Below are 25,053 nucleotides of genomic sequence, written 5' to 3'. Positions count from 1 at the left end.
TTCCTCATCAATTGCCCTACCCTCCACTGTCATCATTAGCTATTTCTCCTGCCAGCTGTAAGGACCACCATGATGCTGGGGTCTCATGTGCCACAAAGACAGTCATGCTGTCCATTCACTCATTCACCAAATATCTAACCAGAGCTCACGCTGTGCCAAGGACTGTTGTAGGCCCCAGGGAGAGAGCAGAAACTGCTAGAGTAAGACCCGCCCTCGGGGGGGGGGGCATTGCCCTGGGGTGAATAATCTTATGTAACTGCCTCACAAACAAGTCGATTTTTTTTTTTTTTTACACTGAGGTGTTTGCTATCTTTCCACATCTCCGGAAGCTCTTCATCTACGTGAGGACAGGTTTTATGTCTCTTCGCAATAAAATCATCCCAGTTTAGCCCTAGGAGGAACCTTAAAGATCATCCAGTCTACTCCACGCATCTCATAGACAAAGAAATGGGAGCTCAAAGGGGAGTGGCCACTAACTGAGCATTGACTGTACACACAACACACCACGAATAGTAGGTGCGATCACAAATCTGATCTCATTTACTCTTCATAACAACCCAGTGATGTAATTCATATATCCATCTTGAGATGAGGGGACTCAAGTTCCCACCTATAATTCATGGAAACATGATGACCCAAATCCAGTTTACAGAAATCCCAGTTGCTGTTTCTATACCAAATTGTCTTATAACTCCTTCCCCACATTTTAGCCCAGAACCCCCAGCCCTCCCCCAACCCCACCCAACCAAAGTCCTCACCAGGACAGAGAACAGCCAGAGCCTGAAGAAGGCTCAGAGGACCTCCAGTCCTTGGAAGGTCCAGATACCATCCCCCCTCCAAAAGAAAGCTCAATGAACGGTCAATAGGAAGCACCTCCATTGGCCCAAATGCCCTGCAGCCAAGAGTAGATGTACCAGGGGCAAACAGCCAAGCAGAACTGAGGAGGTGGGTCCAAGTAAGAGCAGCACTGCCATCAAGTCAGGGCTTGGCATCCGCTCTCAGCATGCTGTGTCCCTTTGGACAAACCCTTACCCTCCCTGTGGTTCAGGTGCCTCAATTACAAATGACTCTGGCTAGCCAGGAATGCTAAGAAGAAGTTCAAAGAGGTTAGAAACTGGAAGAAGATTCCATAAATGGCTTTCAGAATGATGCCCTAAGAGCAACCATCTTTCACATTTCCTCACGAAAGAGGCAGCACTCAGAACTTCCTAAGAGAAAGGGGTCTAACGAGAAGATGTAGTAACAGAATGCCAAGGAAACTAACCTTGGGGGAAAATACTTATCTACACAAACATATATTTATATCACTCCAAGAAAAGAAAGGTGACATCCACAAGCCACTAACCCCATGGGCCAGTGAGGCCATCCTGCCCAGGCTTCTTTCCCCAGGGATGTGACAGCCCATAGCGGACTTCATGCCCCAGGGAGAGCTGCTCTCATCCCACACAGGTCTTCTGTGAGCAAATACTCCAAGCAGCCAAAACAGGAAGAGTTAAATTTAGAAACACAACTGTCATGTTGCATTCAAGAAGAAGAGAACAAAATAACTCATCAGGTTGTAAAATTCAGATGGGGCTCAAATACCCTGGTCTAAGTTTTCAGACTATAAGGATTTAGAAGCCAAGGTTCTGAGAGTGTCTAGGACTAGACTTCCCTGTCCTTCACAATCCCATCCCCTCCGAAGACACGCTTCTTCTCAGCTTCTGTTCAGTGATCAGCATTCTCTTATAAGGATTTTTTCCATGGTAAAACCTTTTGCCACTGGCTTTTAGTTGAGGGACTTTCATATTCATGGTCTTTTGAGGAAAAAAAAAAAAGCATGGGAGAAGATGAGGTCAACGTCTCGGTGTGTCTCTGCTTAGCTGACTGCTCACCTCACCATGGGATGCAGAGGTTAACCAGACCACTGAGGGGAGCCAGATGATGGAGAAGACAGGCAGAAAACTTTTAAGACCTTAAAGGGTTTTTTGTCTGTTGTATTACAGACAATCTGGGGCCACAGGCCAGCCAGGGTGGCTATCTCTGGTCCTCCTCACATTATCCTTGAAGATGAAAGACCCTATAAAAACTGAACTGTGTGCCAAATTTGAGAAAATAACCAAGGCTGCTATTAATTGAGCCCCCACTCAGTTCCAGGCATGAGGTTACACTCAAGGCGCATGCTATTAATTATCCTAACAAAGGCTTACAATTACTGTGCCCTAATTATGCGATAAGGCATCCTTACAACTATCTTATGTTCAAGAAGATGAATCCAGAGCACATGGAGCTGAAGCACATGCAGTTTGGTGGACCCTCTTCATGAAAAAGCACACCAAATTATGAATAAAAATTAGATAGAAGGTCTTGGAAGGGCTCCTGCAAGTGAAGAGCCCCGAGGCTCCCACTTCCCGGCAAATTTGTTCTGGCAATGAGGCGGTTATCAACATCATCTGCTCTGAAAGATGAGGAAACCGAAAAGTTACGCAAATTGCCCCAGAGGCTCTCCTCTCCACTGCGAGTCACAGAGCCAGGTGGCCTAAAGGCCATTATACCATTTCTGGAGAAGGGAAAAGAAGATCTTTATTGTCTCAGAAACTTGAACATCTTTTGCTAAATCTGTAAAATTGATTAATGTTTTCAAAGCCCTAATTTTTAAAGAGAAACAAGGATAGAAATGATTAGTCTCTTTTCATGTGAAGTGGTTTTCAAACCTGCTCTACAGTAACCCTATATTCACTTGCAATGAAAAGAAAAAAAAAGGGGGGGATGCTAACCCCCAGGACGGAAGTGGTACCATAGTCCAGTACCCTCTGAGCTGGGAGAAAAAGTCACCCATGCCCTCTTGCTGCTTTTGTGAATTTTGGGCCAGCTCTGAGGTGGTTGTAAGACTTATCCTGACTTGTCTGTCCAGGGGGCCACCAAGTGCCTGACAACAGACACAAGAGTCAGCACTAGGGATAACCCTCCTCTGACACTCAGGTCTTTTCTCTTCCTTGAAACTGGTGGGGGTGACCTCCTTTTGCATCAAACGCTTATGCTGGTCTCTAAAAATGGTCATTTCCCAATCCTGGAGCTTTTAGGAGATAAAGCCCTCACCCATTTCCTTTGACCTGTCATCTCCTTTCCCAAAGGGAGACAGCTCTGGTGCAGTGAGGAAGACCATGGCCTGAGGTCAGAAGATAGGGGACCGTCCTCTGGTTCTACTACCTGTTAAAACTGTGGCACCTTAGAGGGGTCATTTCACCTCTGGCTCTAAGTCCCTTTGCCTGACAACTCAGGATGATGAGAATATTAACTACCCACAGCAAAGAACTGAGAACGAGCCACGTATGTATTACTGGGGAATGGATAAATGCTAATAGAATCTTACAATGGAAAAAAAAAAAAAAGACAGCAGTTAAAATGAATGGACCAGCGCATGCATACACATAGATCTCAAATATACATGAGTGGGAAAAACATCACAGAATATTAATATAGTCAAATAACACTCATGTGCATTCGAAAGCACACCAAACAACATTATTGCTTATGCATACAAATATCTACATGAGATAGAAACACTAAACACAGGCCAACCATGCCCAAAATAAAGATGATGGCTGCTTCTGAAGGTAGAAGACCTGACAAAGCAGAAAAAAGGATGTTAACTTGATCTGCAATGTTGTATTTCTTAGACACAGAAAAAGATCAGAAGCAAATAAAAATGTTAACACTTATTAATTCTAACAGTAAATACACTGAAGTTTGTTATATTTTCCCTTACAGTTTTCTGTATTAATCTTTTGTTGTTTCAAAAATGAAATGTTTGTGGGGGGAACAACTGTCACAGAGAAGTTACAAGCAGAAGGATTCATTCCTTCATTCAATCATTCATTCAACAAAGTTTCAATGTCAACAAATATGAGATAAAACCACCATGTTGTAGGTTATTTTGTAGACCCTCGGGGATAGAAGAGTGAGCAAAACAGCCCTGGTGCCTGCCCACACAGGGTTTAGCACCCACAGGCAAGGACTAGTACTTGTGGAAATCATGTCTCAACTCGACATTCATGCCTGACGTTCAGCGTGGAGGGGAACGCGGTGCTGGGAAGGGGCACCTGGGTGCGGCTGGGTTTTAACTCCAGCTCAGCAGCTGGCCCTGGGTGCTCACGGAATGCCTGACTCATGTGGTCTGTCAGAGTTAAGGAGACTTGCAGGCAGAGCACTTAGCCCAACCCTGACTCCAAGTAGACACTCGACCCTGTCTCTGGAAAGAACCTATGGGTTTAAATCCTAGCTTAGCAATTAATGGGTTTGCATCTGAACATGGGTTTGCATTAGGTGAATTTGCATCTGAAATAATTACATCTAACAGCTGAGCAGGGACTGAAACAGGTCCAGTTCTTCAAGTGTTGTTCAAACACAATGACAGGAGACTGACTTTTTTTTTCTAAAAGATTTTATTTATTTATTAATTTCTTTGTGAGAGAACGCACGTACACACAAGTTGGGGGGAGGAGGGAAAGGGAGAGGGAGAAACAGACTTCCCACTGAGCAGGGAGCCCAATGCAGGGCTTGATCCTAGGACCCCAGAGAGGGAGACAAACCATGAGAGACTCTGGACTCCCAGGGAAACAAACTGAGGGTTACAGAAGGGAGAGGGGGTGGGGGAGATGGAGTAACCGGGTGATGGGTTATTAAGGAGGGCACATGTGGTGATGGGCACTGGTTGATCAAAAACTAATGATGTACGATATGTGGGCTAATTGAACATAAAAAAATAGTGATTGCTGCCGTTAAGCTAAAATATAAGATGTAAACAAATGTATTTAAGTTAGTGACCACTTAGAAATACATTTAATGAAAAAATTTCTTTCCTAATATACAGAGACTGATTTTTTCAGAGTTGGTCCAGAAGGTAACCAGGATGGTGAGAGGCTCTCCAAACCATGCTATATGAAGTAGGGGTGGGGAGGAGGAGCTCAAAAACTGAAAAGACCAAAGCCTGAACAAGGAAGGCCTTGATATTCGACCTCATAGGGATGCCATGCGGAAAAGGAAGATGATTTATTTTGTAGAACCCTAGATGACTAAAAGGAAGATCACTTCGGTTCAGCACAAGAAAGACAATTTTAATGTTCCCAGTTGCTCAGGGGAATAAAAGGCCTCTAAAAGGAGGTGGGGGTGAGCTCCCTGCCACTGAGGATATGCAAGGACATGACAGAGGACCATTTTCAGGCAATGTCGTAAAGAGAACTCGAGCGTTATATGGGGTCCTGAGCCACATTATTTTTTTAGTTGAGAGTTTATGATCCTTAATTCACGGTCTTTGGAGAAGATAAAACCACCACACTGGTGTGCCGCTCCTGCCTGATCCAGTAATTGTTTGCGAATCCCTTACCAGTACCTTCCGGTTTCATAAGACCTTTACAGATTTTTCAAAGTTCTCTCACATGCATTTTCACATCTCCCCAAGACAGTGAAGAAATGGGGGAGCCACTCCCAGGCTGAAGGAGGAGAAGCTCAGAGGAGAAGTGATAGGGGAGACCTCCAGCTGGCCACACAGGGACCCACCCTCCCCAGGACTGGAGCACTGGAAGAGACGGTGGGGCCACACTACTATGCACCCTCTGACAGGAGGAGGCCAGACCAGGGAGGTCATGACAATAAAGCAAGTTGGTGTGCAGAGTCAGCCCCAGAAGCCCAGAGCGTCAGGAAGACACGCAGGGCTGCTTCCCACCACTGCTGCCCCCCAGTGCTCGCAGCCAGACCCAGAACAGGCCCTCAATCCCCAACCTACTGAGGTTGAAACAGCTGGAAACCTCACACATCTCTAGGCCGCCTAGCTGGCAGCAAGCTGGAAACTCGAGAAACATGCCCACTCTTGTCTCTTCTCCCCAGACACTGATTTCCCAGGGAGCAAAAAGTGAGTCACCGGCACCAGATAAAAGCAGTGAGTGAACAGCAGAGATCCTTTACTGGCCCTGGAACTTCTTGGACAACACGGCCGTGAGTATATGAGCGTACCAATCACCATGGCTGCATAACAAACCAGCCCAACCTGGCAGTCCCAAACAGCAACGAATACCAATCATTTTTATCTCTATGGTTCTGGGGTGACTGGGCTCAGTTAGGCAGTCCTCACCCGGATGGCATGTGGTTGCAGTCCAATGGTGGTTGGGACTGGAGCCATCTAGAAGGTGTCTTCGCACGCGTATCTGGTTGTAGATGCTGGCTGTCAGTGATCACACAGGACCATGGTTTGAGCTGTCACCTGGAGCACTTGCAAGCAGTCTCCATGATGCCCAGGCTTCCTCTCAGCATGGTGGCCCAGGTCCAACGGCTGTCCCAAGGGAGAGAGCTGAGTGGATGCTGTATTGCCTTTTACGACACAGCCTTGGAAGCCACACAACTTCTGCCACAGTCTGTCTGTTAGAAGTGAGTCATGAAGGGCAGCCATACTCAAGAGGAAGAGAATGAGAGCCTATCATATCCCCAGAGAAATATCAAAGCACCTGGGGTCATGGTTTAAAACACCATAAGGTACAATCCTTCCTCCCAGGCCAAAAACTGCATCTCATAGCCTTCGAGGGATCTAAATGTCTCCAATTCCAGGTGGGAATGACCTCCCCTTGTGCCAAGCTTTGGGATGAAGAACCTTACTCAGTGGGATGTGTTTTTTCTAGAAGGCTTTGGAAGTCCCACATTTGGGGGGGCTCTGGAATATGAAAGCATATAGGCCCTAAACACCAGGGCTACAGGGTTCTCTACTTTAAACATACTGAGTCAAGATGACATGGTGTGAAATATGGACTCCATTTGATATAATACAGAGCCCAGTGACAGATTAAATGATTACCTGAGGATATGGATCCATTTTCTTTTCACTCTGAAGCCAGAAAAGCCAGTGTATTCCCCTAAAATAACACCCATGCTAGAGACTAAAGTATGGACCACATGTTGGTGGTGACACCACATTTCCCAATTTCTATTCAGGATTTAAATGAAGTCTTCTCCCTGGATTTATGTTAAGTTCAAGAACCCAGACCCCAGCAACACTTCTAGAAGTAACTCTTTTGCTTTAATTGATTGCAAAATAAAAAGATCTGCCTGGTGAGCAGAGGCTCTGTTTGCTTATGGAAGGAGCTTAGGCAGGATTTTCTTGGTGGGTTCCTCTTTTTTCAATTTTGACATGTTCTGAGCTTCCCAGAGGTCCCCAGAAGTCTAACACATGCATGGAGGCAATCCTAGATGAATGAGGAAGGAAGGCATGTTTCCTGGTTTTCATGAAAGCCCTCTGCCTGCAAAGCTTCCTCGGTTCGTGCAGCCTGAGCCTGCTGCCTGTGGCACCAGGGCCTGGCGAGCAGTCAGCACTTGTTCGAGCACACATTATGACACAGTGAAAACTAGCGGGGTGAGTCTGAGTGCCTGCGTCTAGCGAGACAAACCCGTGCACACACAGAGGAAGTGCAAAGTGCCGTTATGAGCTCTTCCTGGTTTAGGATGAGCTTTCCAACCTGTTCTACAACACAAAACTGCTTAGTGGGAAAGATGGAAGTCAGCGTTTAGCAATCACTGTTGGTGCCCCACTCACCTTCCCTCTTCTGAGCACTTGGGTGCACAGTGTCCCAACTTCCAGCTCCCCGTGCCTGCACTCCTTCACCTGGGGCCAGTCCTTGGTCATGGGTGCTGCTCTGCCTGGCTGAGAGGCAGGCTGGGTATATGGGAGCTGGTGCATACATAACCCGGCTCCCTCACCCCTGAGTGGGAGATCTCACAGGCATCATCTCTTCCCCGTTGTCCCCAGGGGTAACTGACTGACATTCAGACATTGGCTATCTTGTCCTCCCTCCCTGGGCTCACTTCCCTTACTCCCTGCTGGTGTTTCCTAGGATCACCTCCCAGATAAACTTCATGTACCCAAACCCTTGTCTAAGCGTCTGCTTCAAAGGGAACCAGAACTGAGTCAAGGGAGTTGATGGTTACAGCATGAAATTAATGATCACCGAGGGTGTTCCTCATTGTACCAGGGGCTTGTGCCTTTCAGTGACCTACTCCAAATCAACTTGTGTGTCAGAAACTGTAGACAAGCAGGCAAGGAACATAAACAAATAAAGCCTTATGCCAACAAAATGTTCTGCTGGGACAGAACTCGTTTGGGAAAATGAGGATCTCACCCTTTCCAAAGACACTAACACACACACACACAGTTCCCACTTGAATGCAGGGCTGGTCCTGTTCCCTAACTAGGCATCTACCTCCCGAGGAGGTGCTTAGAGAGAGAAGGTCTTTCTCTGTTGCTGTTTGTGATGAGGAGCATGCCCAGCTCCAGAAGGAAAGAATGCCACACAGGCCTTCTGGAAGCAGCTTCCACAGCAGAATGCACATGGCTGTTTACTCAATGACCCAGACCATTTTCTCCACCTTCACAGTTCGGCTTCTCCCATTTCTTTTTGTAACCGAGTAACTGAAAGTGCAGGGCTGCATCCCATCCGGAGGCCTTAAGGACAAGAGAGATCTCCCCGCCCACCCCCTCCCCCTTCCAGTCCTACAACCAGAAGGCTTCTGGGTCCAGTCCATGGTTCTGCTCTGGAGGGAAGTGAGAGGGTGGGATTAGGGATGACTGGCTTTCATCTATATTTAGACCCTGGTCAACCAAAGCTCTTACTAATTTTCCAGACATCACAAAGGTCCCTTTGGAAGTTGATCTAAGTTTCTAAGAGAAGTGACCAAAATCTACGAAGCATTTCCCAGAGAGAAATATACCTAACATATTAACATTTACATGGGAAGTTTGTCACATGTGTAAATGTAATCCATATACATAGATATTTATTGATGTGTGTGTATGTGTGCATGTACAGTAAAGGATGTATCTATACACAAAAACACAGATGAATCTCCAAAACAGTGTGCTAATAAAGAAGCCTTATATCAAAGAATATATATTTTATGATTCTTGTATATAGAATAGGTATAAGCTAATCTATGGTGAGAGAAATCGTAAGAGTGGTTATGTGAGGGCATGAAGGAGCTTCCTGGAACAATGTATGTCTCAGATCCTGACAGAGGTTGGGAACACTTCTGTATGCATGTCAGAACTCACTGATGGTGCACTTAAGATTGGTGCACTTCATTGTGTATAAATGTTACCAAAAAAGAAGGGTAAACGAACAATAAACTCTAGTTACTGATATGCATGCTAAACTTATGTAAGAGGGAGTGTGTTTATTTCAGCAAATTAGTTTGAAATCCACTCAAATGAAACAGAAGAGACTGATGGACAGATACAGGGTTGGCTAGATGAGTAAATGTGTGAGAAAGCCAGCAGAGTAAAATGTAAATTACAGAACCTAGGTGTTGAGTCTGTGGGTATTCACTGTAAAATCTCTTCTATTTTTCTGTATGTTTGCCAATTTTCATAATAAAATGGTGGAGTGAAAAAAAAAAGTACCTGAAGGTAAGGTTCTTGAGCCTGGATGGGGAGAGAAGGGATGCAAATTTGTAAATAAACAGCACATGAAATTGTGGCTTTGAAAAGACAATCATTCTAGATTCATAATGGCTACTACTGAGAGACTGTGCACCCTTGGGAACCACCAAGCACCAAAGTATTCATGCTCGGCCCCATTAAAGGAAACATCCTTTTGTAAGCCACAAGCACATTCCTGCAAGGAGGCCAATGTTCTGCATGAAACTAGGGTCAATGGATAAAAACACCTGATTAGAGGGATGGGTACAGCTGTGTTACAATTTTCCTTCCTTTAAATTCAGTATTAAATTAGAATTTAATTTAACAAATTGGTCTCGTACTTGTGGTTAAAATGGCGCAGGCAGTGGGGGAATGTTTCTGGAATACAGAAGGATCGTTGCCCACGGAACACAGGCCACCTCTTTCACATGATTTGACTTAAAGTTATGTCCAAAGGGCAGACTTGCATGGTGAAAGGTGGACAGAATTGAGCACAGAAAAAGTCCAGCTTCTTTCCCACATTCTCACTGCCCTTCAGTCCCTCTTCCTTCATCCGCTGATGTCCATTCTATACAGCCAACCTCGAATCTCAGTCTGCTAAGACCAAAATTCCCATTCCTGGTGATTTTCCTGTGGATTTTCCCAGGACAGACCAACATAAATGCAGCTAAGTGGAATTCCCATTCCCCAAAAAAGACCTACTGGGAGGCTGGGGCTGATGTTAACAGGCTTTTCATGAACCAGCACAGAGGATTTGACAATTAAGAATATTTTTACTGGGCGCCTGGGTGGCTCAGATGGTTAAGCATCTGCCTTCGGCTCAGGTCATGATCCCAGGGTCCTGGGATCGAGTCCCGCATCGGGCTCCCTGCTCCTTAGAAGCCTGCTTCTCCCTCTGCCTCTCTCTCTCTCTCTCTCTCTGTCTTTCATGAATAAATACATAAAATCTTTAAAAAGGAAAAAAAAGAATATTTTTACTTTCCACGTAGGTATTAAAGGCATACCTCAGAGATATTGCAGGTTCAATTCTAGACCATGGCAATAAAGCAAATGTTTCAGTAAAATGAATCACATGAATGTTTTGGTTTCCCAGTGCATACAAAACCCAGTGTAGTCTATTAAGTGTGCAACAGTATTATGCCAGAAAATGTGCATAACTTAATTAAAAAATACTTTATCGCTTAAAAGGCTTAAAAAGGCTAACCATCATCTGAGCTTTCGGCAAGTTGTAATCACCTACCACCATAACAAATAGAATAATTAAAAAGTTTGAAATATTGTGAGAATTACCAAAATATGACAGAGAGACACGAAGCGAGTAAATGCTGTTGGAAAAATGGTGCCGACAGGCTTGCTCATCATCTGAGCATTGCCACAAACTTTCAATTTGTAAAAAAACAAACAAACACGCAGTATCTGCAAAGAGAATAAAATAAAGTGCAATAAATGAGGTACACTTGTATGATATTAGTACGTGTCAGGTCCATTCACTCTCCTCCCGCAGTAGAAATCTCTGTGCCCTAATCGATCTGTGAATAATAACCACAATCTCCTATGCATCACTAATTGAGACTCTGTGTGTGAAACTCCTTAGCACATAGTGGGTGCTCAAAATATGGGCATCCATTCACGGGTTGAGCATCTGCTGTATGTCACTCTACATACTGTATTCCACAGACCGACTCTTCACGGGAACCCTTGCTGTTTGAATTTTCCCACTTCACGGGGGAGGAAACCAAGGCTTTGAGGGGTTCCATGACTGGTCCAGGGTCCCTTAGCCCACGGGCATCAAAGTAGGACTCCTCTCCATGTCTGTGGAACCCTGGTCTGAATCCTTACTCCACCCAGAAGTACTTTTTAATTATAAACCGTTGGTACCCCTTATCTCCTCTTTGCCTCAATGATCCCAAGGCAGGGTGGGAACTCTGGGCACTTTTTCAGTGACTGAGATGATGGAAGCTTAACTGAGTCCAGCCTGACTCCTTGGACCCCAGTCCTATGTTCCTTCCAGAGTGGCCTGTCCCCAGTCCTCTGCATCCTGTTCTCTTCCCTTTCTCAGCCCAGGGCCCCTGATCCCAATGGCATGGACATTGGGTGAGCCCTGCAGGCTCAGGGCTGGGAAGCCAGGCTCAGCTCTGTGCACAAAGGCCTTGGCAGGGATGGACAAGCCACTGGGCCGGGCTCATGTCTATTTCGTTCAGAGTCCGCTTCTAAAAAAGGCTGCTAATCTTTAATTCAGGCATTTTATTGTTCTATTATAGAAATTTCAGCCAAACTAATGGTTTAAACTATATCAGGAACCTCGGAAGCGTCAATATAAAATCCCAGACATGTACTTATTTAACCTTACTCTCCAAGGTGGAATGTGAACGTTGTCATGGGCATAGATGGGTCCTATCCCAGTGAATGCAGACTAGAGGGGTGGCCATTGGCCCACAGGCCATGGGGAGCCCCCAGGTAGGAGGAAGCAATAAGCTGGGTGCCTGTTGCCCAAGTGTGTGGTCTGTGGAAGGCACACTCATTTCACTTACTCAGATATGCCCTCCCCACAGCCCTCAGCCACACTGCCTGCTTACTCCACAGAGCCTGTTTTAAGAAGTCTGAGGCCCAGAGAAGCTGCTGTGAGCCTCTGGGGAGAGACACTCTGCCTGGGCCTCATCCTACCCTGAATCTCCCAGAGTCTACCCCAGGCCTGAGAGTGTCCCTGTCAGGTCAGGATTGGAGTGCCCAAGAAGAGACAGTCAGGACCCCAAGGCCCTGGCCTCAGGCCCACAGTTAGCCCTGTGTGGGACCAGGGGTCCCAGACAGCCCAGGGGTCTGAGACGGAGGGAGAGAGGGAGTGGGAGAGGTGAGCACTCAGCAACCAACCAAGATCTAGAACACAGGATGAGATCCCCTGAAAGGTGAGGCAGGTACGTTCCCATCAGACCCTCACAAACATACATCTTATTCTATTTATTTTTTTAGAGATGGGGAAAGAGAGGGTGGGGAGGGGCAGAGAGAGAGAGGGAGAGAGAGAATCTTGTGCAGGCTCTACACCCAGCACGGAGCCCGATGTGCAGCTTGATCTCACGTCTCTGAGATCATGACCTGAGCTGAAATCAGGAGTCGGACACTTAACCGACTGAGACACCCAGGCACCCCAGATGGACATTTTAAAATACAGCTAGGTGAAACTCCATCCTGGTATTTCTTGGGGGAAGAAATCTTAGAAACAAAACCCAGGGATCCCCAAAATGGAGTCTAAAAATGAACGATTGTGTGGCTCACAAGGAATGAATGAATGAATGCAGAAGGAATGAGGAACCTAGAGCAAGACATATCTGGTGTCTTATATTTGGCTGACACTCTCCCTCTGGTTGGTTGGTTGGTTGGTTGGTTGTTGGTTGGGCTCACTCACCCAGTTCTCTTCCTCTTGACCAGATTCCCACAGCCAGCTTTTCAGAGCCAGCCAGTGCATGGAGGTGGGTGGCCTCAGGCCATGGTCTCAGCCCTGACTGCACCCTGGCCTCACCAGGGAGCTTTCAAACCACTGAAGCCTGGTTGGTTTCCAGTCCCAGAGACTCAAGTTGGTCTGGGGTGGGGCCTGGATTGAAAAATCTCCCCAGGGGACTCCAGTGAGCTAAGCCAGGGCTCCTCACACTCAAGTGCACCTAATAAGCCCCTGGAGAGCTTGTAAAAATCCAGATGGCTGGGCCTACTTCCCAGCAGCTCTGGCCCAGGAAGTCTCAGCTGGAGCCCAGGAATGTGCATTTCTGACAAGTTCCAGGACTGGTGCCACTGCTGCTGGTCTGCCTCACTTTGAGAACTGCCACCCTAAGGTATCTGAGAGCACTTGTATGAGAGCAGAGTGGTATCCTCCTGGTGACCCCGATTTGCGGATGTGATTTCAGGCCGACTCTACACATACACAGGGTGAGGGGACACAGCCCAGCCCTGTGGCCAGAGGCAGGAAAGGTTGGGAAGTGCAAGTGCAGGTCCTCACTCGACTGCCAACAAGAGGTGGACCCTGGAGATGCCCCTTCATGCCCCTCGACCTCAGTCCTGGCTTTATCTGTGAAATGGGTTTATCTGTGGTACAAGATCATTTTAGAACATGTAATTCAAGAAAAAAAAAGTCCCCCAGTCACCTCAGGTGTGCTGCAGCACCACCAAGGAATCAGGGCAGGCAAGAATAAACTCCCACAGGGCTGGAGAAGGAGACGGGGCTGCAAGGAAGAAGTGGCTATTGCTGCCACTGTCAAAAGGCCATGCCCGTACAGCTGAGGGCTGCACCGGGGCCGGGAGGTGACTGACCCTTGAGCTGACCCCACAGCAGGTGTTCCCAGCCACCTCATCCAATGCCCGTGGCCTCCTCACACAGGGGAGTTCACTGCTCACTGCTCTGGGGGTACCTGGGCGAACTGTCTGTATGTGGTGGGGGCTGACCATGCTCATCAGCGGCCAGCCCCTCATGGATGCTTCACCCTCTGACCCCAAAGGGAAGCAATTCCTGGCGTAAGAAAGACTGGGCAGGTGGGTCCAGATACCCAGATGCTTTAGAACAAGGAGTTAGTCCAGAGCAGTGGGTTTCCAGCATCTTTAATGGGGATGAACATTACCTCTTCTACTTTACACAGATCCCTAACATGTGGACAGACAATGCTGAAGGTTTTTGATTGTGTGTCTATGGGTGAGAGAGAAAACAGAAAGAGGGGAGTGTATGAGTCACAGGCCCCCAGCCCAGAAGTGATGTTAAAAATATTTAATGGGACACTAGTTTTAATATGGCACAGGCACTATCTGGGGGAAGGGTCAGGAAGAGCAGAGAGAGAGGTGGGGATATCATTCTTGCCTTAACCTCTCCTCCAGGCCACCTGAGGCACCAGTCCCAGGGCCTAGGGCTGGAGGTGGTTACAAACATTCCTGTACAGGACCACTAAGTAAATACTTTAGGCTTTGCAGGACCTGAGGTCTGTGTTGCAACTACTCAGCTCTGCCTTCAGACATTACACAGATGGACATATATGGCTGTGTTCCAATAAAACTTTATTTACAAAAACAGTCACCAGGCCAGATTTGGTCAAGGGCCATAGTTAGCTGGGCCCTGGCTTGAGGAAAGGGGTTTGGAATCAAGAATCCCTAAGTGTCTTTCCACATCTAGGACTATGAATCAATTTTTACCCCAACTGGCCCTGGTCTAGGTCTAATTTATCTATCAACAATACAGTCATTCCTGGCCGTCAGGTATTTTTGTTCCAGGAGCCAAACATGTTCCAATGAGCTAGTGAATGTAAAAATGCTTTGAGAGTCTAAAGTCCTGCACAAATAGGCAGGCCCACGAAAGCATCTAAGAGCAGAGCTTATCATCCTTCACCTGGGTTTCAGGAAGATTCTATGCACTGTTCACTGGATTAGTCTGCCTGGGCTACTTTTAAAGAATGGGGCTTTTAAGAAGGTCTCGATGTCTCAAGAAATAAGTCCTAAAGGGATGCTGACCCTAGAAGAAACAAATAGCGGGGCCGCCTGGGTGGCTCAGTTGGTTAAGCATCTACCTTTGGCTCGGGTCATGATCTCGGGATTCTGAGATTGAGCCCCTCATTAGGCACCCTGCTTCGTGGGAAGCCTACTTCTCCCTCTGACTCTGCCTCTCTGTCTCTCATGAATAAATAAAATCTTAAAAAAAAAAAAAAGAAATGAATAGCATCTGGCCTTTCCTCCCAGAACTGGAAACTTTTAAACCCTTCATTAGTGTGCAGTAGAAAATCCTATACTCCTTATTTCATCCAATGGGTCTATATAGTGGCCTCTGAGGCCAGGAAACAGTATTAGTCAGAAGCCTCCTGGTTAATCTCTTAACATGTCTCATTCACACAGCTGTGAGAATGCTGTGCTGGGGCCGAACTGCACTCAATAAGCGATCCATGCTTAAAACAATCTTCACAATCCCACCATGTTCTAATGTGCCTCAGAGTGGCAAAGTCCCTATAAATGACCTCTGTGGGTCTGCTCTCCATTATATTTCTGGTAACAGAGATAACACAGCTACCATTTAATATGCACGTACTATAGCTGAGGTTCCAGCTGTTTATGAAGCTTACTTGGCTTCGTGACTACCACACCTCTGTGAAGTGGGCATCTTGACTGGCATTTTACAGACAGTGGAAATGAGGTTCAAAGAATTTAAGACACTCACCTGGCATCATATAGGTCGAAAGTGATAGAAGTGAGATTTGGGATCTCCTCTGGAACCTAAGCTCTTATGTTATTGCCAATGACTTCATGCATCAAACTTTCATTATTTTTCCTAGCGTTCTTATATTTACAAAGAAGAGAGGCAATGTTCAAACAGGCACAACTGGGACAATTCCCACCTCACCTGTGACCCTCCCAAGGTGAGAAGAGAGTCGAATTGTGCCACCTTGACCAAGTGAGAATCATGAAGGTCAAACCAAGAGCAAAGTCCACCTCAGGAGATGTTAGTCTGGGTTATGATTTTTCTGTAGGGGGTAGAATATGGCTTTTGAAATAAGATAAGTATTAAGGAAAACTGAGAAGTTTGTTTTTTCCAAAAAAAAAAAAACAAGTTGGGGGGGTATAAAGTAGCAGAGATTAGCTAGCTGTTCACCAGATCTGCTCCCTCTTCTTTGAGGGCACTCTGCTAATACATACAAATCCCAGCCTCCTTGAAAGTGAGGAGCTGTCATGTGACTGAGCCCTGGCCAGTGGCATGCGAGCAGGAGTGAGGATCTAGTCCCTCAAACTCAGCTATGCACAATCCTCCATGCCTTTGCCTCAGAAAGCAGAGAAGCACAACACCCTTGGGAGCGAAGTGTAGCATGGGCCACTCGAAATGGAAGGCTTCAGAGTCCATGGACCACCTCTTGCAATAGGGCCACCCAAAGGCCAGAACCTTCCACAAGAAAGAAATGAACTTCTGTGTTAAACTCCCAAATCTGCAGGACTTATTTTTTACAGCAGCTACTCTTACCCTATCTAACTAATTCAGTAACGACTTTGATACAAATTAAAGAGGAGACCACAATAAGTTCCTAACTTGTTGTGCTTAAGAGTGTCAACAGCTATTATGTGAATCATTATGAAATTCATAACTGCAGAGAGAAGTTAGTAAAAGTTATGTAAGCTAATACAATAAGGAACAGATTTTAAGACTTAAAAAAAAAACCCAAAAACCATTGCTCTTTCCTGGGTTCAAACCCAGGGATAAAACACTGAGGCGATTTGAGGTTTGTCATTCTTAATATTTTGTACATATTTCATTAAATTAAAATATATATATATTTTTTTCTTAAGTAGGGTCCACACCCAGCATGGAGCCCAACGCTGAGCTTGAACTCACAACCCTGAGATCAAAACCTGAGCCAAGATCAAGATCCGACACTTAACCCACTGAGCCACCCAGGTGCCCCTAAAATGTATGACTAAAATTAATTTCACCTGCTTGTTTTGACTTTATTAATGTAGCTATTAGAAAATTTAAAACTATATCTGTAGCTTGTACTCTAATTCTACAGGACAGTGCCTACTCTAAATCATGCAAACGTCAGGCTTTGTATCTAATTATCAATATGTATTGAGTACATATGACAGTTTGGTGGGGGCGGGGGGCTCTACTCAGCTTCTGATAAGTGCTATGACTTTAGGCAAGTCATTCATCCCCTCTGGATCTTTTTTTTTATGTAAATGATGAGAGATTTGGATTTTTCATGCTTTGTAGACTGGTCATGCTCAACCCTGTGATTATAGACCTACTGGCCATTTTTTTTAAGTTTTTATTTAAATTCCAGTTAGTGAACACACCATGTAATATTAGTTTCAAGTGTACCTGTATTGATTCAACACTTCCATACATCACCCAGTGCTCATCACAACAAGAACACTCCTTAATCCCCATCACCTATTTCACCCACCTCCCCAGATCAACTGGCCTTGAAGTCAAAAACCAGTAGGACCCCAACACTTAACTTTGTTCATGACCTGCAACCTGAATCAGTCTGTGCTGATTGCTGATCTGTGGACATAACTCACCCCTTGAACTTACCCATATTGCTTCTCTTATATGGACCTCTGGCTTCCCTCTTCTACCACAATTCATATTTGACTCTCAGATCACATGCTTTCAGGATATTCCAGTAGACACCTGATCGAGTAAACACTCCTGGCATGCCCCACAGGTGCCTACAGCACAGGCCCAAGGATCTTAGACCCAATTAAGCCAGGCAGAGAGAGGAAGATGAGCCCTTTCTCAAAAGAACATCCAGTGATCTCAGAGTTAAGCCCACACCAAAGGCTATCATTTTAAATAGCTCTTTCTTCCAAAGTTTATTTGAAGGAGGCACTCTGAGGAAAAGCTCATTTCCTTAAAACATCAAAGAACTAAAAACCAAAAGATGATAGATTTTTCTGAAGACAGACTGCGAAGTGTATAAATAAAATTCTGCAAAGTGTACAAATAAATACTACAAAGAGTTCATTTCTGCTACAGTTGTCCACCACTCTCAATATTACATTTAGCTAACTTAATTTTCCATGGATAAAATTTATTCAAAGTTAAATTTCACTTAATAGGTCATCTGAGTAAACAGTTTTAAGTCTTATTTGCCAAAAAACAATAGGTTTTCAGGCTCTAGATGAAATCGGGAGTGTCAGGCTAAGAAAACAACCTTAAAAATTCACAGAGGACTGGAACAATTGCAGAAAAATTGGAGCCCAGAGCTTAGTCTTTTTCATGCAGTCCTGGAGGCACAAAAAATTACCAATTTCCACCAAAACCATGTCTTGAAGGGGCAAGGGAAAAATGCCATTTAAAAAAAAAAATCCAAAATACTGCAAAACAACATGTTTTTAAAGCGGCAGCTGCCATATGAAGAACGTGTCAACTTCATGTTACCACACCAACCAAAGACAGCACTGACACTATATTGGGCACCCTGCATCCTGATCGTCGCCTGGGCAGGTACTCTGGGCACCTGGTTTTCAGAGGAAGGCAAAGAGAGAGATGGGGGATGGGGCAGGGGAGGGAAAGAGGAAAGGGGGAAGGGGAAAGAGGGTCCAAGGAGGGGCTGAGGTATGACATGGAATTTTGCAAATGCCAAGAAGTTATTTGGGAAAGCGGAGTGGGGCATCTTGGGGTGGAGGTTTTCATGAATCTCTCTTCTTGAAATGTTGTGGAATTACTGGATTTGTACAGTGGAAGGAGTAGAAAGGATAAACTAGGTGCAGGTCTATTTCATAGATGAGGAAATTGACATCTGAGAAGCAAACCAGCCCCCTATCCTAAACAGAGAATACAACCAGAATGGAGGTCATTCCATCTCCAGGCTCGGAACCTACTTACTCTAATGGCACCTAAAGCCAGGGGTTCCAAGAACACAGTCTGAGAAGCCCAGCGACATGACGAGGTAGCACTAGGTGTACCTTATGACAAGAGCCAAATTAAGTCCTGCCGACAACCCTGGTGCCAATATTCACATGGCCACGGCACACACTGGCACCCCAAATGCTCAGGTCCCTGAGTAAATAATCACCCCTCTGAGCACAGAGGGAAGGCTAATGCATCATCTTTGGAAATACACTCTCGTTCTCCTGACATCATCACAAAGCGGAAGGGAGGTGGTCCAGAAACCACACGACTCCCTTCCTAGCCCCTACATTGAAGACTTTCGAGAGCAGACACTACTGCATTCAACCAGTACAAGCAATATTCACTGCCTACAGGGCTGCTCTGACCTCTTAAGGAAACCTGGGCAACTGGGCCTTGGCTCCGTCCAGCTCAGTCCTGCCCTCCCACAGGAAGTTAGAGATAGGGAAGATGAACACTACTAAATTTAAATTCCAAATGCAGCCCTTATGAGTGCTGTAGCTCTCAACACTTTTGTGTAAAATATCTGTTCCATGCAGACTGAGAAGACTTCCAGTAGCATTCTGGAAAGGGCACCAAGGCTACTGGGGGGTCATGTGTGTCTGTGGTCATGTTTTGACCACATTCTTGTAGAAAGAGCATTCCTCAGAGGTGCCGTGCTCATTACCGTGGCGAGATCGTTCAAGCTTGCCTGTATTAGAAAATAGTGCTTGAACCTTTCAGTGCAGCTTCCTGACTGCTCAGACCTGGGCCACCTGAGAACGTGGCCTATTGACAGAACCAGATGGGCCAAACGTGCCCATTTCTGTGAGGAGGGACTGGAGAAAGTAGTTCCATGACCCACCTGTAATGGATAGATGGCTGCCCCCAGCAGACAGAACTTCATGAGTGAGCTCTTATTACAGAACTACCACACACAGTCATACTTCATGACTTCATTACCAATTCTCACATCAGTCATGAAAGGTCAAAATGATTACCTCAATTTCTCACAGAAGCAGACAGAGGCAGACAGAGGCTCAGAAAGCCTATTTGGCCCAAAGCCCAGAGCTTCTAAGCTGGGATTCAAATCCAGGGGATGGTGACCCCCAAACCCAGGAAGAGATGGGGCTCTCAAGTCTATATGTCCACTTTATATCCTTGAGGTGCTTGTAACTAAGCTGGAAAGACGGGATATATGTCCAAAGACAAATGAAGTTCTAGACCTGCCTGTCCAATAGAACTTTCTGTGATGACAGATAGAAATGGGCTATGATCTGTGCTCTCCAATATGGCAGCCATGAGCCACACACAGCTATTAGGTATTTGACATGTAGCTAGCGCAGTTGAGAATCTGAATTTTTAATGTATTTAACTTGAATTAATTTGAATTTAAGTCACCACTGAGTGTCCATATTAGACAGCACAGTTAGAGACATACAAAAAAACATTCAGCAAACAGAATGGTCACTGCAGCTTGGGGTGGTCAAAGCAGGCTTGAAGAACAGAGACTCCAGGTAGGCCCTTGATGTGCCAGGACTTAAAAAAGACCCCTCCTGTTTCAGGCATGATCACCTTCTTTGTAGCCTTTGGCTCAGAGTCAACGGCCCCAGAAATCAAGCCCAGTTCCCAGAGCCCCCAAATGAAGACATTGAGAATGCTCCTTCTGGGTCTTTATTCTTTCTGGACAGCTCTAAGCAGCATTATGAGCTCTTGTTCAATCCTCCCGCTGCCCTCTAGAAGCCCTTCCTCCTCTCTCCCCCTGTGTCCTCCCTGTCAACACCAGCAGGGGCTGGACGGGTGCTCTTTTTAAAAACCTTAGACATCTTCCTTTCTACCTGGGAGCTGAGTCATTTCCTCTCTTGCAATGGCTTTTAATGTACTTTATTCTTCTACACCTGTCACTCTGAGAAAGACACTTCTAGATACAATGAGCAATGCCACTCACAGAGACAGCACCACCCCCCCCAAAACACATCCCTCAACAGGTTAAGCTCCTTCCATCACCATTGGCCCTGAGCATGGTAGCAGACCTCAGCATGGAGCCAGTCACTGTACTGCGTGTGACTCCATTCTTTCCCATACCAAAGGTACACCAAAGGTGCCGACTGGCCTCCCTAATGCTGTATTTCCAGTCTTCTGACATCTCGCTCACCACCTGCCTCTTGGTTATAAGAAGATACTGAAAAATATTTGGCTACATGACCAGATCAGCTACCAGGGTTCTTGGCATATCTCTCTACAAAGGGCTCTGTTGGCTCAGTGTGGCACTCAAACCCATCACACCCGTTTCTGCTTCTAGCTCATAGAGCAGCCATGTGCTTCACTAATCTTCAAGCGTGTTCCTTCAGAGCATTTAACAATAGCCACAGTAACTCCTGAATTCTCCAGCTTGAGAAATATAGATTATGTAGCATTGTGGGTTGTTGTGGGTTTGGGGTGGGCGGTTGCCGGTAATCTATTAATTCTTTCCAGCTCTGCTTGGGAATGGACTATTAAAATTCTCAGTATGGTGGTGAAACACCTCTACTCACCTTTCCCCCAAAAAAGGTAGAAGCACAGCTTCACAGAACACCCTCTGTTCTCAAAGGTCTAAAGTTCTTTGGGCTGCAATGAAGACTTTATATCTTTCCAGCGTGACACTAAAAATGAGACTGGCCTTTGGAGGTGGGATCAACACATGGTTGAGCTTCTGACCCCTCAGAGGGAGCATGCATGGGGCCCAAGTTCCCATCACGCAGGGAAGGGAGGTCCCAGAGAGCCAAACAGCCCAAGTAGGGGTTGACAAAGTAGAGCCACAGGCCTAATACCTCCCAGTGACTGTTCTGTATGGTCTGTGAGCTAAGAATGGTTTTTAAATGTGTTAAGCGTTATAAAACAATGTTTTAAAAAAACAAAAACTATAGACATGGCATATGTCCTGCAAAGGTTAAAATATTTCCTGTCTGGCCATTTGTGAGACAAGCTTGCTGACCCCTGGTCTAAACTAGCAAGGCCCTCATCCATCCAGAGGGTGCTCGCCTTTCCTGAGATCTGGTGAGCTGAGTTCTGACAATTCCAAGTCCCCTTCATTCCCTTTGTGTTTGCTTTCCTTTCGAGTTCAATACATTGGAGATAAAACGTTCCATATCTTTCTGAGGAAAGACACAACAGATATCAAATATGACAGCTGATAAATGAATATTCACTTCTTCCAAGAAGACCAACAACACAGCTAAGGATATGGTTCAACCCCTGTGTCTTTACTATGACAGAAACAAGGCTCCTGCTTAAAAACCAGCCAGAGAGGATTCCAGGGATTAAAGCAAAGATGGCCAGAGAACATCCTCACCCATCCTGCTCCCAACTCAGTTTCCCATTTGAGAGCACCAGCCTCCACATTTGATATCAGCACAGAATCAGGAGGATCACTGACTGACTTACCTTTTCCCCCATGCCCTAGAAAAAGAATACAGAGGTAGAATCCCCTGGGAATGTCACCTTTCAGTTTCTTAGACACCTGCCCTAAATGTCCCTGAGAGCTCTCTGGGTTAGAACTCAAAGGGAAAGCATGGCATCCAGCTCTTCCTCAGCCATAACCCAACAAAATGGCAGCCACTGCCCACGGCGCAGCTGTGTCTGTTACCTGGTTCAGTGCAGTTCTTACTGCTTCGGAGTCCTGCATCTTCTGAAGTCAGAGTGTCGTTCACCTGCATTAACTTCCTCCCCACCGTCCACTGTCGGTCTTCCCCTAGGAGGTCCATGAAGTCGAGGTCTGGGGAGAAAAAGATCATAGCCACACATGACTAATAGCTGGGTTTTGGCCTACCCCAATGTTGGATGTCCACTGCCTTCATCAGCCACCATTTGCTCAATGATGAGCCTATCCCTCCCACCTTGGGCCTTATCATTATACTCCATCCATGCTGCCCCTGACTGCCTGAGGGCTTCCCCTGGCTGCTGGATCCTGCTGGGCCCAACAGAGACCACCCTCAGCCACTGACTAGTAGGGACTGGTGTATTACTACCTTACCCACTCCAGCAAGATGACTGTGAGGTGTGTATTCTAAACTGGATTACAGAATTTTCTCCCCTGGGATTATGCTCCAGCTGTCTACAGTGTAACTCTCCTGATAAAGCACAATTTATGAACTGCTGTCCTTCCCTCCCTTAATTCCTCACTCCCAGTAACATGCTGATAAATGTTTAACAACCAACTCTCTGGGGGGAAATGTCCTGGTTTGGAACCACTGGCCAATTTTCATAGTGTAAATATTCTCATCATGGCCAATTTCAGCATGATCCATGTGACCTCACTAAACATGGATTTGGGAAGAGATGGGCACAATTAGGTCCATGAAATCAGCATGACTGTCTCTAGCCCACCAGCATCTACTCCTCCCAAAGAAAGCTCCCACAACTGAACACTTTCTCAGGAGCTGCTTCTGGAGGGTTGCCCAAGCTAGGACACCATGTCAACATCCCTAGAGTCTGGGCCAGTGAATGCCACATAACAAGACTTCCATAAACAAGAGATGAAAACACAAATGTGAAAACACTGAACCACTTGAATGCATTACAGGATGAGCAGGTTAACAGTGCTGAGGTCTCCAGCTGAGATGACTGTAGGGACCGATGTGCCAGGAGAAAAAACAAAGATGAAGGGCACATTGGAGGGGAGAATGGAGCAAATTCCATTATGGACTTGTTGAGCATGAAGTGTCTGTGGAGCACAGAAAGGGAGGTAAGCCACCTGTGTCCATGTGGGTGGAGACACCTCAGGGGAGCGAGCTAAGCTACAGAGAGCATCAGGAGGGTCATAAGCAAATAGGGAAGAGTATGAGACATGATGCATGGGGTCTTCTAGAAGGGCAGAGGGGACTAAAGAGAAGACGTCGTGGAGAACTCAACATTCATTCAGAGAGCTAGTAGACTGAAAGAATTCAACCGTGGATCATGAAAGGAAGGGAAAGAGGATGGGAAATGGCATAAGGCAAGGTTAGCAGAAAGGGAATTTCAGGAGCAGCCAATGGCCTTGACCACTATAGACAAATCAAGTAAGTCAAAGGCCAAGAAACAACAGAGCTGGACATCAGAGGGCCACTGGGAAGTGGAAACAGCAAGCAAAGATGGTCTTTCTGGCAGCTTAGCACTAAAGAAAGATGTGGCATTAGGCAAGGGACACTTCTTGAGTGTCCAGACTTGCTGTGGACAGAAAATGGATCTAAGTACAAGATAAGGGCCTAATTCATGGGCTGAGTGGCCTTCACGAAAGGACAGAGGGTGCACCCCATCCAGCCACATCAGTGTGGTGTTCTGAAATGGGCAATGAAGAGCTGAAGGTCATCATACCCATTCCTCTATTTCCATGGTGATTTTAGTTTCCCAAATGATTCCATCTTCATTGTTGAATTTGAACCTCACAACACTGGGAAAGAAAGAGGGAGCAGGGATGTTGTCCACTTTGTCCACTATTGTCTCTCTAACACCAAATCACTCCTGGCTCAGAGGAGGTGCTCAGTAAGTGTTGAAATAACATTCCCACTTTGGGCATGGACAACATAACACTCATGGAAGTTTCTGGAAATCACAGTGCTTGTGGGAATCTCACCTAAGCCACAGGACACATGTAACTGCAGCAGCTCATGCACTGAGGTCTTCCTCAGTCAAACGGCATCTGCCGTTAAATATAAAATTATCAAGGTATCTCATTACAACTTACACATATTAGCCAGAAGAGCTATTTTAGGCATATCTCACACACACACACAAACGTAGAATGTGGAGCCTAACTAGGATAAACAATCAGTTTAGATTCTGAAAAGCAAAAGCCTACATGGTGGCCACATACATCAGTTTAGTCATAACTAAGGGAACAGTACCAGAGATAATTCAAGGTGAAAGCAAGGCATTTGTGTCGTCTGGTTAACCTCAACAGTTAATTCTTAGGATTAAGAATGGTGACAAGAGGAGAAAAAAATCTCAAAAGCTCATGAAGAAATAAAAAGGTCAGTGGCCTGAAAATCCAACAAGCAGCCCTGAAATGTAAGTATAGCACCTCATTGTCACAAACGATCTACAAAAGTGTGGAGAAAGACAACCGTTTGTCTCAGGCTGGGTTTCCACAGCAGCCCTGGAAATGAGGATTTAAACACAGGTATTTCCTATGGGGGGGTGGGGGTGATCCCAGGAAGCACCTGTAGGGGAACAGGAACATGGGACGGGGAAGGGGAACCAGCCAACAGATGGTACACTTCAAGCCAGTCACCAAAATGAGTCAACTAGAGCTTGGCCTTCC

The 25,053-nt window shown here is 45.9% G+C and overlaps 1 protein-coding gene across 2 annotated transcripts in view; it reads right to left on the bottom strand.

The window, feature by feature from the left end:
- The window catches only part of SLC24A3 (solute carrier family 24 member 3), a 505,924-nt gene that overhangs the window by 424,479 nt on the left and 56,392 nt on the right, over nt 1–25,053 (bottom strand). For both annotated transcript variants that reach the window (XR_003209402.2, XM_025876957.2), the window contains exon 2: nt 22,402–22,530. Coding sequence is in view for 1 of the 2 variants with exons in the window: in XM_025876957.2 (XP_025732742.1) it covers nt 22,402–22,530 (129 nt within the window). In the remaining variant the exon portion in view is untranslated. The remainder of the gene's footprint in view (nt 1–22,401; nt 22,531–25,053) is intronic.

Source organism: Callorhinus ursinus, unplaced genomic scaffold (assembly GCF_003265705.2).
Source record: "Callorhinus ursinus isolate GAN/ISIS: 27379988/994484 unplaced genomic scaffold, GSC_fseal_2.0 scaffold29, whole genome shotgun sequence".
NCBI classification, from domain to species: Eukaryota; Metazoa; Chordata; class Mammalia; order Carnivora; family Otariidae; genus Callorhinus; species Callorhinus ursinus.
This window is presented reverse-complemented; position numbering and strand designations above follow the sequence as displayed.